At 43.9% G+C, this 15,926-nt stretch overlaps 1 protein-coding gene across 10 annotated transcripts in view; it reads right to left on the reverse strand.

Moving 5' to 3' along the window:
* Nucleotides 1-15,926, reverse strand: part of STOX2 (storkhead box 2) — a 174,276-nt gene that overhangs the window by 14,723 nt on the left and 143,627 nt on the right. For 9 of the 10 annotated variants that reach the window (XM_072950481.1, XM_072950482.1, XM_072950486.1 and 6 more), the window contains one exon: nt 2,353-2,505. In XM_072950481.1, the coding sequence (XP_072806582.1) occupies nt 2,353-2,505 (153 nt within the window). Of the gene's footprint in view, nt 1-2,352; nt 2,506-14,612; nt 14,733-15,926 lie in introns of all 10 variants that reach the window. The other variant, XM_072950484.1, reaches the window with a different exon arrangement.

A 15,926-nucleotide genomic window follows, 5' to 3' on the forward strand; every position in this document is an offset into this window, starting at 1 on the left:
AGGGCTGGAACCTGACCTCTCTCCCTTTCCACATCTTTATATCTTCCAAACTAAAAACAGATATTTAAAAAGACTGCATGACAATGGGATGTTACTGAGACTTATATATTGCTTTAATCCTACAAATCTGACAATTATTGGAACAGACAGCACATGTATATGGTCTGTATATTAAGCATTTTAGACTGAAAACTTTTAATGGGTTTCTTTAGATTATTTCTTCTTGTTTGTGAAGAACACTGGCTGAGGGGGAACTCAGTAGGAAACAATGTAAGGGGGATGAACCGGAGACAGAAAACAGTATAAATAACGTTAACAGTCTCCAGAAAACTCAAAAGTCAGCTTTAACCCCATAAGCAGTCTTACAGGTCAGTTCTGTTTTCCTGCAGGTCAGCTTTGTAACGACTTTACAGGTCAGTTGTAACGACTTAACACGTACTAGTCCACTTTAAATGAGCATTCTGGATGGAGAAGTACCTATTTAGAATGCTAAGAAGCAGTAATTATTCTTTCTAAACCTTTTAAAAAATATTCTTATTTCTATATGTAAACTGGTATATAAAAGTTGTTTTCAAAAACTCAACCAACATAGATGATTAAAGGATTTAAGTTTCAGCATATCAGACATTTTTACTAGAAGACTTTCCACTAAAAACTTTCTTTAGACTATGGATGTCCAAAACAGGAATAGAAGCCAAAATCCAGACTATTCTTTTTATGTATAACATGCATATTGAAAATAAGAGTTCAAATATTTTAATAATATTCAGACCTCAAAACTTTATTTTCAAATAGTAAATTATGAAAAACTAAATAGTCTTACCTTTAAATAACAAAAATACAAATGTGATATTTAAATCCCTCTGAAGTTCCAGGATCAACTATAATTAGTGAACCCCAAAAGGAGAAAAAAATCACTGGGAGAGAAATATAGTTCCTCTGGGGCAAAAGGAAAAGTAGGGAGACTGAACATGGTGGATCACTATTTAGTTTAGAAGTCATCCTTCTGCCCTCTCCCCATGGCGGGGCAGTGCCTTTCCCTGCACCTTGACCTTGAGTTGGGCTGGGTTGGCTTTGGCCAATGAAATGTTAGTGGGTGTGGCATGGCCAGAAGGCCGAAGAGCCCCAGAGCCCCAGAGCCCCTGGACTTGCTCTCTTCTGCCACTGCCACCCCAATGAGCAGAATAGATCCCCTTTTCCAAAAGGATGGAGTACAGGTGAAGCAGAGCCACCTAGTGGGGTCAAGCTGGCTCAGTTGACTCGTGGAGAACCCACAGAACCCATGAACTAAGTTAATGTTCACTGTTATATGTCACTGATGTTCTGACTGGTACCCAGCATTCGTGTAGCAAGAGCTAAGGGATACAGCCAACAGCTCATATTACTGAGGTCTCATGTCTCTTTGGGTCAAATGAAAAATACGTCAAGTGTTCATTTTTACTGTAAGCTCTGTTTCCATCTAGGCAGGGGTTGCGTTCAAGCCAAGTTGGCAAATTTGTGGCCCGATAATGTGTTTCATTCGACTTGCATGTCGTCAGCACGCACATGTTAAAATATACACACACCAACACACAAAAGTGGCCACTACTTAAGGGAAATCTAGAGATTTCACATAAAATCGAATTTCCAGATTGTCTATAAAAATTAGAAGGTTTGGCAACTCTGGCAGGGTTCTGTGCTTTTTGGGGGAGGGGATACTGTACACTGGAGCTGAGTAGGGGGCTGCCTCTCTTGAGATGGGACATGCATTTTCTCAGCTTAGCACCATGCCTACATCATTTGAAGGCATCAAATGCTATTTGTACAGCAGCTGGGCTATTGTCTTCTTTTTATAATAGTTAAAATAAGAGAACCATTTTATTTTTTCTTCTAAAATAAGATGAGTTTAACTAATTTATCAAATATCATATTCTTAAAACGTGCCAGGCTGTGACCCAAGCAAGCAACAAGATACTGCTTATTTTTGACAATACTCTCTCTGCAGTTGAATCCCTAAGGACTCAAATTTTCAGCTGCTTCCGACTCGGTCCCATGAATCAAGATGTTCACATACTTTAAGAAGGTTGCGTTGCAAAGGTTAAATGGAGTTTTAGCAGGTTTTGCCTCAATTCTTCATGAATTCTGATTTAATTTCCTTCCCTCAGTGCCAATTAAAAAATATGACAGCTGAAGAAGGCAAATGATTTTGAAGTAACACAGGTGTCTTGATTTTTAATTACAGAATGAAGAGAAGTTTCTGGTCAGTTTCGGCAAATAATTTTTTTCTACTGTATTTCATCATGGGAGGAACAGTCCATATGAAGTCAGAGAGCACACATGCATTTGGAAAGTGCCTCCTTCTTTTCCCATTACCTGGGAAACAGGTGGTCAGGTGCTCCATCAGTGCTTCTTGGGTGACAGGTTTTCTCGCCGAGTTCATTGCGGAGATGGCCAAGCAAAGGATTTCCCCGAGTGGGATAAACTGAGATTGACTGATGGGAGACATACTGATTGGTGATACATCACCTGCGGAAAGACAATTTTCAAGTAAGCGGTTCATTAAGACCCAGCCACTGTCACGCACACACCTTCACACACACACCCCTCCCATGACTCCCACCCATATTCCCTGCGCTACAAATACAATCAACTCTCAACGCTGACGTGCGTTACAGTCTCAGCCACGTCCGCTGGGGGCGGGGGGGGGGACTTGCACAGAACAGCCGAAGCTCCAATTGCCTTGACAAAGAAAACTTGCCTTTAAAACCCGAGAGCTCATTTACATAACCTTACTACGGAAAGGCTTGCAACAACGACGCTTTTTAAATGATCGCTGTTTTTCTTAACTTGGAGCAGATTTGTTTATTATCTGTCATTCACATCTAGACACGTGCATCTGTGGTAACTTGGGGATTCATTCATTCAAATGCTGAGTGCCCTCTGCCCATCAGGCAAGGGCTGGGAGCCTGGGATTCACCTGGGACAGTGAGTCAGCGCCCCTCCCCCAAACACCTCTGCCCTCAAGGAGTTTCTATGCAAGTGGAGGAGACAGACAGACCAAAGTTCACGTGCACCAGAGAAGGCTGGGGCAGAGCAGGGAGAGGCGTGTACACCACTTGAATGTGAGGGTGGGGCTGCGTAGAAGCAGGAAGTGAGAGGTTTTACCAAAGTCGTGAACCTGAATCTGGTGCTAAGTAGGAGTGTGCCTGGCGGCTGCGAGGCACGGGGTTATTTTCTGGGGAACAGTAGAGATGGAGGGGGACAGGTATGTGGGGACAATTATGAGCAAAGAGCTGAGTGCCTGCCAAGGCCTTCATTCCACGAAGAATGGTGAGCCAGAGAAGGGGTTTAAGGAACGCCAAAGTCAGATGTGAATTTCAGGACGATGAGTCTGGTGGTCATGTGGAGGAGGGACTGCCCATCCAGGAGGGCCTCCCGCACACATTTGCATTTAAAAGAGCCAGCGCCGGCTGGAGAGGCTGCAGACCCAGCAACAGGGAGCCTCTGGGGCTCCTGGGGAGGTGTCAACATCCAATGCACATATGTGTCTTCCCTTCTGCCATCTTTACGTCACCGTGTGGCGATTTTCAAGTCCTGTTGCAAGGAAGGAGCCCTAGCAGTCCCCAGAAAGGCTTCTGGGGTGGGGGGCGTGCAGCAGACTGAGAGGTGGGCGGGCAGGGAAATCTGCTCCTGACATCTGGGTACCACCTGTTCCCTACCTGGGGTTCTGCACGGTTTCACTTGAAAAAGGACCTTCAGAAAGGGGGTGAAACTGTCAGCAGAGTAGAATAATCTGTGAGCTTCTAAGCTTCTTTCTCACATGTATTTACAGAATCTCTCCTCTTCTCTTTCCAAGTATGATTTCACTCTTGTAATACATCACTGTGGCTGGCCAGAACCAAGACTCGGGTGGGTCTGCGGCACCGAGCGGCACCTTCCCAGAAGGTCTCTGGGTGCTCTGGGATGGACCAGCCTCCTGACCGTCACAACCCCTAGTTTGATGGACTGGATATTATGGTTTGATGCATGAAACCAGGCAACAGGACCTGGGAATGAAAACCACCAGGTGAGGGGGTACGTCTAACAGGTAAACCAGACGAAGGAGCAGGACCCCAGTGGCAAAGGCCTGACCCCTCTCCTCTCCAAGCCCAGCTTAGTCCAATGCTCCCCTCTCTCTTGCATCCCTCAGGGCTCCAATCAGCTCTCCTGTGGCTCCATTCTCTGCAAGGTGGGTAAGAGAAGAGAGTGACGTTCCCCCAGTGGCCAGAGGGAGCGGGGAGTACCCCAATCCAGAAGAGATGTCCAGCAGAGAGAAAAATCAGTAGAAACCAGGAACTGACCTAACTTTGAACCCACAGACTTCTGGGGCCTCTGGGATGGAAGTATCATAAAGAGACAGACCTCTGAGAGATTCCTGCAATTATCTGATGGGGACAGCGCTGGGTAGAAGCTAGAAGGTGGAATTTTGGTGCTGTTACAGGGGGTGGTGAGTTTCACTCACTGGCTGGTGAAGGTCAGTTCATACCGGTGACTCAAAAATGACAGAATTATGTGGGCTGGGACCATCTCAGCGGGCAAGTTTGCTACTACCTAGAAACTGTTGCACCCTTCATGCAAACAAACCTTTATTCTAAAGGCTTCTGTGTAGAAGATGCACTAGCGGTGATGGTGAGATCCAGCGGAGGTGGGAGTCTGGGGCTACCTCCCCACGGTGGCCTGTGGCTCAGCCACTGCCTCTGTAAAGACCCCTCCTGTGGATCCTTCTCCCTCCCGCCACCTGCTACAAGGGAGCACGAGGGGCAGTAAGGCAGGTTTTTGGATGAGTTGGCCACGTGGACCTCAAAGGCACCCAGAAGGATTTTATAAGTCAGATGAAAAGGACAGCGGGGTCGGCCGACAAACGGGGAGATCAAAGAACATTCCAGAACCTTTGGACTTGTGTATCATGTGGGAGGCTAACACCTTCTAGAATTTGCCCATCATAATTAAGGACTTTTCAGAAGATTAAAGATACAAAAATATGAATTAAAAAAAAACCGCAGGTCTATTTTCTGATTTTGTATAGGTTATATGGAACTTAAATTCTCTGTGAAAAGAGAAATGACAATTAGCAAAATTAACTAGTTTAGGTCACGCTTGTCCTTATGCTTTTAGCCGAAATTATTTGTTTAGTGTAACAAATACCGAAAGTTCAGCCATCTTCTAAGTTAATTTCTTCTCATTCACTGCAGCCAACTCTAAGGGGCAAGCATGCTCTACGTGTCTCTGAAATGTGTCTGCAACTGAAAAGGCTGTTTCACTAAAACACTGAATATGTGCAATGACTTTTCACTCAAGATAGAGAACCAAATGGAGTTTGGATGCGCTAAGTGACTCTACCCACGTCCGCTCATTTTTATTTTGCCCCAAGATAAAATACTTTTCACTCCTGTCCCAACCCCCAGCCCCACGGGCCATCACGTCTCCTCTACACCCAAGTGTCTCCTGGGTCTCTTCCCTCCACCCCATCTCCCGTGCTACCCCCGCCCCACACCACCGGCACCTCTTACCTGGCTCATTATAATGGCTTGATGGCTCCCAGCTCTCCCTCCCACCCAACACTCGCTTCTCCACAGAGTAGCCAGGTCGTCTTAGAAAAACCCAAAACACCGCTTCCCTGCATGAAATCCTACAGTTGACTGCTGACTGCGCCGAGAAGGAGGTTGGAACTCCTCACCAGGCCTAGATGGCTGGCGGGCTCTGAGCATGTCCATCCCCTCTAGGCCCATCCCCCCATCCCTCCCCACCTCCTTCCCACAACAAGCTCTCAACTCCCCCTGTTCTTTGAACTGGCCAAGCTTTTTCTCCACTCAGAGTCTTCGCCTTGGTTGAACCCCAGCCCGGGATGCTCCTGGTGCAGGTCTCCGTTGGACGGGCTGCTTCTCCCACTCTGGGTCTCCATTTAGACGGGGCCTCCCCAGGGAGCCCTGCCCTGGACACCCGATCTAATGCTGTCCCAACACCACAGGGCACTCTCTCTCATGTGACTCGATACAGTGGTTTGTAATAAGAAATAGATGTTTGGTCCTCGTCCTTATTTCTAGCACAGAGCTCCTAAGACACTAGGACTTTCCTAAGTGATGCGAGAAATCAAGGTGTCTCGTTACATCGATGAGGGGACTTTGGACCCGCTCCTAAGGGTGTGGGCTGGTAGCCAGGAGAACCAACCACGTGGTTAGAGAGCCGGAACGTTCAGTCCCGCTCCCTGACCTCCGAGGAAAAGGAAAGGGGTTTGAAGTCGAAGCAGTCCCTGATGGCCAATGATTTAATCAACCAGGCTCATGTAATGAAGCCTCCATAAGAGGATGGGGTTTGGAGAGCTTCCAGGCTGGTGAACACGTGGAGATCTGGGGGGGAGCAGGGCACCTGGAGAGGGTGTGAAAGCTCCTTTCCCTTGCCCTGCACCTTGCCCTACACACCTCTTCCACCCGGTTTTTCCTGAGTTGTGTCCTTTTACAACACATTGGCTCTCCAGGAAGCACGATGTTTCTCTAAGTTTCGTAAGCTGCTCTAGCAAATTCCTGAACCCAAGGAGGGGGTCACGGGGGCCTTCAGTCTATTGCCAGTCTTTCAGAAGCACAGGTGACAATGCGGGCTTGCAACTGGCACCTGAAGTTGCCGGGGGCAGTTCTGCGGAACTGAGCTCTCAACCCACGGGATCTGATGCTTTCCAGGTAGATGGTGTCAGAACGGAGGTGTAGGTCACTCAGCTGTTCGGAGAACTGCTGGTGGAGTGAGCCCCACCCCTCCACTGGCACTGGTACCAGGGTCTTACCAAGTTACCGTCTTCACTCTGAAATGTGTGCACATGTGTTTGTGTGTACCACCAGTTCACTGTCTGTCTCACCCACCAGAATACAAGCTCCGTGGCAGAAGGAAACGTGAAGGCCCATTTTTACCGCATTCTCAATGTCCAGAACAATGCAGTGCTCACACCAGACACCCAGTACGTGTTTGTTGAATGAATGAATATCCGTTTATAACATTATAATCCAAGGAATTGCTCGGGGCATTTAAAGGGTTGTGATTTTACTCAATATTGTGCTAAATAATTGCAAAACAATAAATTTAATGAGAGCCCAAATATACTTAACCATGCAATTTCTAAGACTGCCACTATTAATTTCATGAACAACAGTCCCCCCAAAACACAGCAGTTACCACAGAAAATAATTATATATTTAGTGAGGTTTAAGACATGCATTTAAGATCTATATAAAAGGAATTATAGGTACCAATCAATACAACCTAACACATTATCCAAGTCTACCATGATTTTCTGTGGATCTTATATCAGACCTACTTAAGGAGCCAACTAGTCTTTCTTAAAATATGCTACTAGAAAATGGACCACATTTATGGTCAAAGAAGAAAACAAGGAAATGTAAATACTGCTAAATATTGCTAAAATATTGTTGCTAAAATATTGGTGGTCACCGTAATCTACAGAAACTGCCACACTGGCATAAACTATGTCTTGTTACTTGTCTATAATTTATAGGATGGGTTTTTCTATTGTCAGAATTAGTTCTAAACACATTCATAAAGACAACTCCTGTGAAAGCGCACAGTTACTTTGTGGGTTAACCAATTCTTTCTAGACTGCTATAATTCTGTCTTCTTGTTCTAGAAAGAAGGGGTAGATAGGTTTTATTTCAGCTTTATTTTCTTACAAACATCCATTTAAGTACAGTCCTCAGGGAGCATTTGTCAAATCCAGGATGATTCAGATAAAGCCAAGCACAGTGCCTGGGACAGAGTAAGCATTCAATACGTTTCTGTTAAATGAATTTAAAAATCGGAGAAGACATGACAATATTATAATGCTCAGTAAACTTCTTTGATTTTAAAAGCATTTAACGTTAGATTTCAGATACCTCAGTGCACATTGGGACACTGCCTTCCTGTAAGGTACTAGTTAGCTGACAGGCATGAGGACAAAGATAAATGTGTCCGGTGGTGATGAGGAGAGCGGAGGATGCAGAGGTTACACTAGTGGCGGGAGTGAGCATGTGCAGGATGAAGCAGCGGGCTGAGCTGGGGGAACTGGGGCTGTGTTTTGGCACAGCTGGAGCAAGCTGGTGGTGAGGTGGACAGCAACCAGATCCTGGCTGACCAGAAGGTTGAGATCTCACTCTTGATAGGAACCCTGCATGTGTTTCTATGGAGGAATTACATGACATGTTTGCGTTTGAAAATCACTCTTGGGCAACTGTGGGGAACAACCTGGTGACTATTACAATTGCTAGGCAACTGACAAGGAGGGTCCGGCACAACAGGCAGAAATAATGGCTATACCAGCTTTCTCTGTCTTTCATCTTCCACCTCAGAAGTATCTTTATCATGAACATGCATTTTTACTATTAACTCCCTTTATCTACTCTCCCTTACAACATCTGGCCAGTTCCTTTAGTTGGAATTATTTCCAAAAATTCTCTCTCGCATAATTCATCCCTCCAAGAAATCTATTTGAGTGCCTATTAGCTATCTAAACCCTTTGGGCACTTGAGTTTCAAAATTGTTTCTGTTTTGGTTCTATTTGAAGGGAGGGAAAAAAAAAGAGGTACTGTAATTAAGCTCTGTCCTCTCTGAATGACATTTTTCCCGGTCACTAATTTAGGTTCTCTGTACCATCCCTGCCCCCCACCCCAACCTTTGCATACGAGGGGGAAAACTCAACCAAGACGTGATTTCCATGACAACTTACATTCATCCCTTCCCAGATGATACCTGGAGCTTTCCAAAAGATCCCCACCAGAAAAGCAAACATAAATCTATTTCCTTTCATGTTCAAGTCCTCATCTTCATACAACTGTATAAAAAAGGAAAGCCATAATTTTTCCAGGTGAATCACATCACAAGGAACTACGGCCTTGAAAGTACCCTTCTTCTATCTTAAGCCTTCTTTAAATAATCCTTTTTTTTTTCTTCCAAGTACCAGCACTCCGTTTGAATTATCCTGTTTTCCTGTTTATTTTAAAATACTATTTTCCATCAATTCACTCTGTACTCTGGATTGAAGAGTTACCTTTGACCCTAATGAAGTTCATGAACCAAAGCAACCTACTTACAAATGCAGTTCTGAAAGTGTACTGATTTATCACTGAGAAATTCCCAATGTAAAAAGGCTTTCGGGGGTATTTTGAGAAGGGCCCCGTCTCTTATAACAAAACGCAATTACCATTCTTTTTCCTCATCTGGAAGAGGGTAGGTAGTTTTGTATTTTTTTTTAATTTGAGGAATTACTGATAATCTTCCCCTCCTAAGACTAATAAAACTTATGATCACACACACACACAAATGCTTTCAAAGACTCCTTTGGGCTCTCAAATTCTATGACTCTATATCAATGCAGCAAAATTCTGCCATAAAAGCTTAATATAGTGCTCATGTCCACCTCTATTTCCATCTTGCTGGAGAAACTCTTTTAATGCTCAACCCATCTGAAAAAGGAGGCTTTAATTTTGACAAGGATAAGTGAAACAGCTGGTCTATTCATTTTTTCCCATGTAATAAAGGCTTTGTAATTTACCCTTTTCTAACTCAAAGTCTCGCTCAGCTGTGCTCCTCAGGACCAAAGTGTGCCCGTTTTTGTTTTCTGGACTGCCAAAATTAACTCTAAAGTTAAAATTACAGATGCCAATAAAATTACCACATGCAGCAGATACTCTGACTCATAAAAATGGTCAAAGGTCAAACATGCCTGTAAAAAGCAGAGACAGGAGAGGTCTATGCCTCTCAACAAGCCAGTCGGAGAACAACATGTGTGTCAAGTTTTATCTTCACTACCCTTGGGCCCGGGGAAATCACAAGCTCTCTTGAGGTTAAGTGAACAGCTTCTCGGAGGCAGAGCATCAGACAAATCTTATGTTTTACAATTTAGCTCCATTTATCAAACCAGATTTCATGTATAAATGTTGTTTTTGGTTCTTTTAACAGGCAGACTACTACTATATATATATATATATTTTTTTTAACTGTTCTTAAAAAAAAAAAAAACCCACCTATCGCCTTCCTATACACTGTCTTGCAGACCAAAACACCCTTTCAGGAGGGCAGAACATACAGCTCCCATTAACTCACAGGCGGCTTCGTTGTAAGCGGCTTTCCTTTGAAACCAAATTACTACACTTGCCTTTCAAATGTTTGTCTCTGCCCTTTAAAAGGAAAGTGGCGTTGAAAAAGGCAGTTTCGCCAGTTTACTGTATGTTTGGGTTAAATGCCACTGATCTTACAAATTTAAGGCTGAGCCTTCCTTGCATGAGTCGATGGCAATAAAGTGGATATTTAGAAAAAAGAGTTTCAGAATATTTAGAAATTCTCTGACAGCTTTTTGAAGTTCCCCAGTGCTTTATTTCAACACTTGAAGAAGTTCTCTTAAAGTAGGTCTAATTCCCAAGCTATTATGTGAATAAATTGTTTTAATTCAAAAGAAAACGTAAACAAGAGGCTCCCATTAATAATACCACAGTTAATGGTGTCTGTTAGCTGTGACTTACTAAGGAACTTCTAACGGGAGTAGTGAAACAAGAGCAATTGTGGCGGCAGATGGCGCGCGCACACACACACATAACACAGACATACACAAGTGGGTGAACGCCCACCTGCCACCTGGGTCTGCTCAGAAGTCTGTCTAATGTAGACATGTCCTAGGTGTAATGACAAATCAGTCGGTTCATTGGTTTACAGAAGAAACCCATTACCTCCCCCAGTCTATGAGCGTTCATGAGTCCCATTAGCTGTCACTCTTGTTACTGAGATCTGACTACTGATAAAAAACTGGCATAGTTAAGCAGAGAGGGACAAGCCACACAGGGTGGAGAATCAGACAGAGAAGGCAATCAGCGGGCAGTAAGTCCCTAGCTAGCCAGCTGTCGTCTTCATCCCCGAGGATGACCACTGACATCTCTCTAATCATGAACATCGAACATTTCTGGATCTCTCCGCTACTGCAGTAGATTTGTAGCTGAAAAGTCAAGATGGAAATATGAGCCATTAGGCCAATCATCTGTTTCAGTAACTCAAACCTTTGCTCAGAAGGCTCCACATTATAACCCAAATGTGTGTGTATTAGGCACTACGGGATAAAACATATCCACGCCTCAGAGACCCATGTGTTTGTGAGTAAGTAGGTACTACTCACATAGACAAGGCAAGGCAAGACCCTGCTACCTGCCAGGATGTTTCCAGCAGCCTCCTTGCTCCCTAGTCCCTCATCCAGGGCTAAGTGAAGGCCATTTACCACTAGGATGAAGTATCAGCTCTGGATGACATCTCTCAGATGTCACACAATTCTGTAAGGCACCTGGCTAACAAGAGTCCTGTGTACTATCGTGTCTTCCTTTTCTACATTATAAGTGCATCACACAGATAGAATCTGAAGCCTTATTTTAAGCCATCACATTCTGTATCTATAAGAACCTAACCTAACACTAGAGACATATTAGATGCTCCAAATTCCACTGATGGCATTTCTCAACTATAGTTTAACAAATCAGCCTAAAATCTGCAGGGTCACTCTCTTCTACTCTTCATAAATTAGAATCACCATGGCCAAGTCTCAGCCTTGTGTATACTTTGCTTCACCTAACTAGACATCACAACTACACGGTGACTGATTTCTATAAAATACAACTGTAACAGAACGAGAAGGCCTGCTTAAAAACAGTTCAAATACACATGCTGACAGCTCCCAAATTACAACAAAACCATACAGAATGGCTGCTACCAACTCCCCAGTGACTGATCACCTACCACCCCTTCCAACCGTCACTGAAAGAACCACAGACAGGTACGCAGAGTTGAAGGAGCACACAGGGCCAGACAGGAGGAGGGCACAGCTCAGGGGTGGAGCACCTGCTTAGCATGCACGAGGTCCTGGGTTCCATCCCCAGTACCGCCACTAAAAAAAGGACGAGCCAGACAGATATATACACAGAGAAAACTCCCAACTCAATGTACCAGAAATAACTTTTCTCTCCAAAGTCTGGCATTACAAGACAGTGGTACAGGCCATGGACTCTGCAACCAAAACTTTTAGCTCAGAGCCTAGTCCAGCTCCTCATGAGCTGTGTGATTTGGAGCAAATTATTCCATTTTTTTGACATCTCAGTGTCTTCTTTTGTTACGTGTCATAGTGATGTTGACCTCATTGAGTTGCGGGGATTAAATGAGAGAATGCATGTCAAGTGCTTACATGGTCCCTGAGACCTAACAGATATTTAATAAATAGCAGTTAGTATTAAAATTACCATCCCCAAGCCTATCTAAATTTATTCAATTTACTCTTTTACGGTGTTTGAATTTCTACTCATAGGAAAATCATTTAGTCCTAAAAAAAACAAAACCTTAAAAAAAAAACCTGGGGCATCTGTGGGAAGGCTAGGAGGGCAGTGGTCTTTCTTACACTAGTATGAATTAGTTAAATCAGATTGTGCACCTCCTGATTCTCATCTGTGAGTATGAGCAACCATGCCTGAGGGCAGAGAAGTTAAGATATATTCATAAACATACAGCATGTGGGATATATTATTGGGCTGGAAGAGAAAGGGAAACATGCATTACATAGTGACTTTGGAGAGAGAAGATCACTAGAAGATGGGAAATTGTATGGATAGAGAGTTGCAAAGATACAGAGGAAGTTGGCCTATTTTAAGAGTTTGGCTGGGCTCATCTTTTACCAAGGAAAGGGAGAGGAAACTCAGCACTCAAGTACTCAGTGCTGAAGATCAGTGATGCTATGAGTTAAATAATTTCTGGTGGAAGCTGGGATGCAAAGAGCCATTACGATTATCTCTTCTGTGGAAAACATCCTGTAGGATTCAAAAAAGTGACTTCCCCACAAAACTTCAGAATTTAGCATCCTCTTAACCTAAGGATGGCTTGTCCAATAATATTATTCTTCCTATTCAAGTAGACCATAATCATATTTATTTAAGGGATTCACCTTCACATCTGTTCTTAACAATTACAATTCTTTACAAGTAGCATAAGGCATTGTCTGTAACCATACCTCAAAGTAAGAACAATCATTTCAACAGTTACATACTTAACTCCTGAAGTCTACTCCAGCATTAATCCACCTTGAGGAAAATTATTAAAATGAACAAATAGATCATTCTCATCCTCTATGACAAATAAATGCTTTTTAAACTACCTGTCTTCTTAATCAATTATTTACTGAGTGGTTTCCAGGGCAGGGAACAGCTAGGAGGAATTATAAAGAAAGGCAGGAATCTCGATCCTTGCCTTCAGCAAGCTTACAATTTAGGTGGGGAAACACGGCATCAATGTGCAAAAATATAAGCAATTATATTCAGATTACTGTTTCATACATCCTTAGAAGAGCTATAAGAAGAAAATACATGAAAGGCTAGCAAATTAATTCTATAATAGGAATTTATGAATATATAATTCTACCTACTGAGAGAAATTAATTCTTATAATAGGACTAAGAAATGATCTCCTGTTGGAGTAGTCAGAGAAAGTCTTAGAAAGTCAGAGGAAGTAGTCAAAGAAAGGGAGGGAGACTTTGAACAGGGTCTTTAAGGATGAGCAGCATTGATGGGTGTGGGGACTTTATGCAATTATATTCTCAAAATGGTATGATGTGATCAAACATCCTTTAAAACTGACTCAACATCCTCAACTCTGCTTTGCAGACGCCCAGGACTATGCACAAGGAAGAAACATCTCTGACATGAAGAAAGGAAACAAGCATTCTTTCCTTCAGCAAAAGGGTGAGCTATGGGGGTGAGAATGAAAACAAAGAGTAGAGATGTTCGAGGGCTGGCCCAATATGTGGTTTGCATTATTTTTAAATTTTTAAATTATTATTACAAATGACATTTAACACGCTCAGAATATTTTAAATAAAAAGTGCTAAAACTATCCATTTGATGAAGTGGTAAAACCATGCTTTCAGATTTGCCAAGTTTCACTTTGGAAATGTAGGATGTCATGCACCTTTGAGAACCAAATTTTACCATGGCATTATTTGAAAAAAAAAAAAGCTTTTGTGTGAAAAGCTCATAGATGTTGTAAGAAAATAGCGAGGTAATAACCTGAATCCTAAAGCAGACTATGATGAAATATGCTTACTTCCTTAGCAGTTAACAGCAACCTCTATCTGATGTTAGTGCTGGAAACAGTCCCTGAGCATATAAATCAGGCTTTCTTGGGTTTTAGTGCATTGCGTGTAGGTTAACAGGCCAAATAACACAGCAAATTTAGGGACTATATGGAGAAGAAAACATTGCAGGCAATATGTACTGAATGCCTCCAGCATGTGAGTGGAAGAGACGTAACTGCTGATGGAAATCTGAAGCAGTTTAATTACTTCCTCTTCGCAAATCCTACAGCTGACTCTGCAGCTCTGACGGGAGAGAGGCTGTGGGATGAATCATGCTGGCAAAGCTGCACCCGGTGGGCACCTCCACAGGGCACTTCTACTGCCTAAGATTGAGGCTGTGGGGAGGTTATCATGGCAAGACCATGTTTCAGAGGACAGGGTACCCTTACCAAAGGGGTCGTAGAGATTTTACCGTACTTCTTTGCACACAACAACTCTTGAAAGAAAAGCAGGGGAAACCTACCTGACCCTTTCTGGACTGGCTCCATCCCCCAGGTAGCTTTGACACTAAAGCCTGGTGCATGCTAGGGGGCAGCATTCAGGCACGAGAAGGAGCCAGTAACAGAAACGGACGTCCTAGAATCTGGAATAAGAAGAAAGAGTAAACTTTCGAGTAATAATATCCTAAATGAGCATTTCAGATTGGCTACTGAGGGCACGTGGAACACAACAGGAATCTGGTACTTTACCTTGGTCGATCTATTAAAAAAAAAAAAGATTTCCAAAACTCTCAGCGCTTCTTACAATTCAGGGCGTGAGATACTGGTACAAGTTCAATTTCAAAGCTGGCAAAAAGCACCTTTAAAAGGCTCTGTGAATGGACTTTGCTGGTAATGACTTTAGGGGAAAAAAAGAATCCCCTTTAGCATTCTTTTCTCCTATTTGCAGGGAACAGCTGGAATCCCGCCCTGTGCCTGGCCCATCTATCACAGCCACTTGTCCTGAGCCGTCTCCCACTGCAGTGCCTTGGGAATCTGCAGTGTCACTCCTCTTCCGCCTTGTTCTCTGCAAAGTGAAGTCATAGGGACGGATCAGCCAACCTGACTTCTCATCACCCTGCCCAGAATCCTTTGTGAGCTGAAATGAGTCATCACTCCAAGAAAAGCTACAGCCTCTGGCTGTCGGTACAGGCTCCTTTGTCTGTGCGGTGTGGAGACTCTGGGCTGCAAACGTACCCCAGGCCCCAGGGGGCTGCAAGGGGGCACATCCTCCTCTCCGAAGGGCCCAGGCCCCCTCCCATGCACTGAGCACCAACTGAGATCTTTGCATCATTAAAACAGGTAAAAGGGCACATACCTCCGGATGCTTGGAGAAAAAACACACACGTTAAAATTGATCAGGCATCATATATACTCACCAGTCTGTAATTATAAACCTGACACATGCGTTCTGGTTTTTTTCCTTTCTTTTTTTTTTTTTTAAGGCTGGGTTTTCATTGCGAAGGATGCGTCTCCCTCCTGTGTGTAACAGGCTGTTCAACTGTACCCTGGATCAAAGTTTAGCTGCAGCGAGCTATTTGTCATAAATTCCAGTTGCCGGGCAAGTCCTTGCAAGCCTGGGTCTCGTCACTGCTGACACGCCGCCGGCAGGCTCGCAGCCCAGCCAGCCCGCGAGCCGGCGCAGCTCCGGCCGCCGCCGAGGAAGGCGGCGTTGGGAATGAGGTCACTATGTCAAGAGCCGGTTCTCAGCGTGCGGTGCTCCTGAGCTCACCACACCAGCGCCGAAACTGCACGGGGGGTGGGGGGTGGGGGTGGGCGGGTTATTGATAGGATTTTTT

The sequence above is a fragment of the Vicugna pacos genome, chromosome 26, assembly GCF_048564905.1.
Source record: "Vicugna pacos chromosome 26, VicPac4, whole genome shotgun sequence".
Lineage (NCBI taxonomy): Eukaryota > Metazoa > Chordata > Mammalia > Artiodactyla > Camelidae > Vicugna > Vicugna pacos.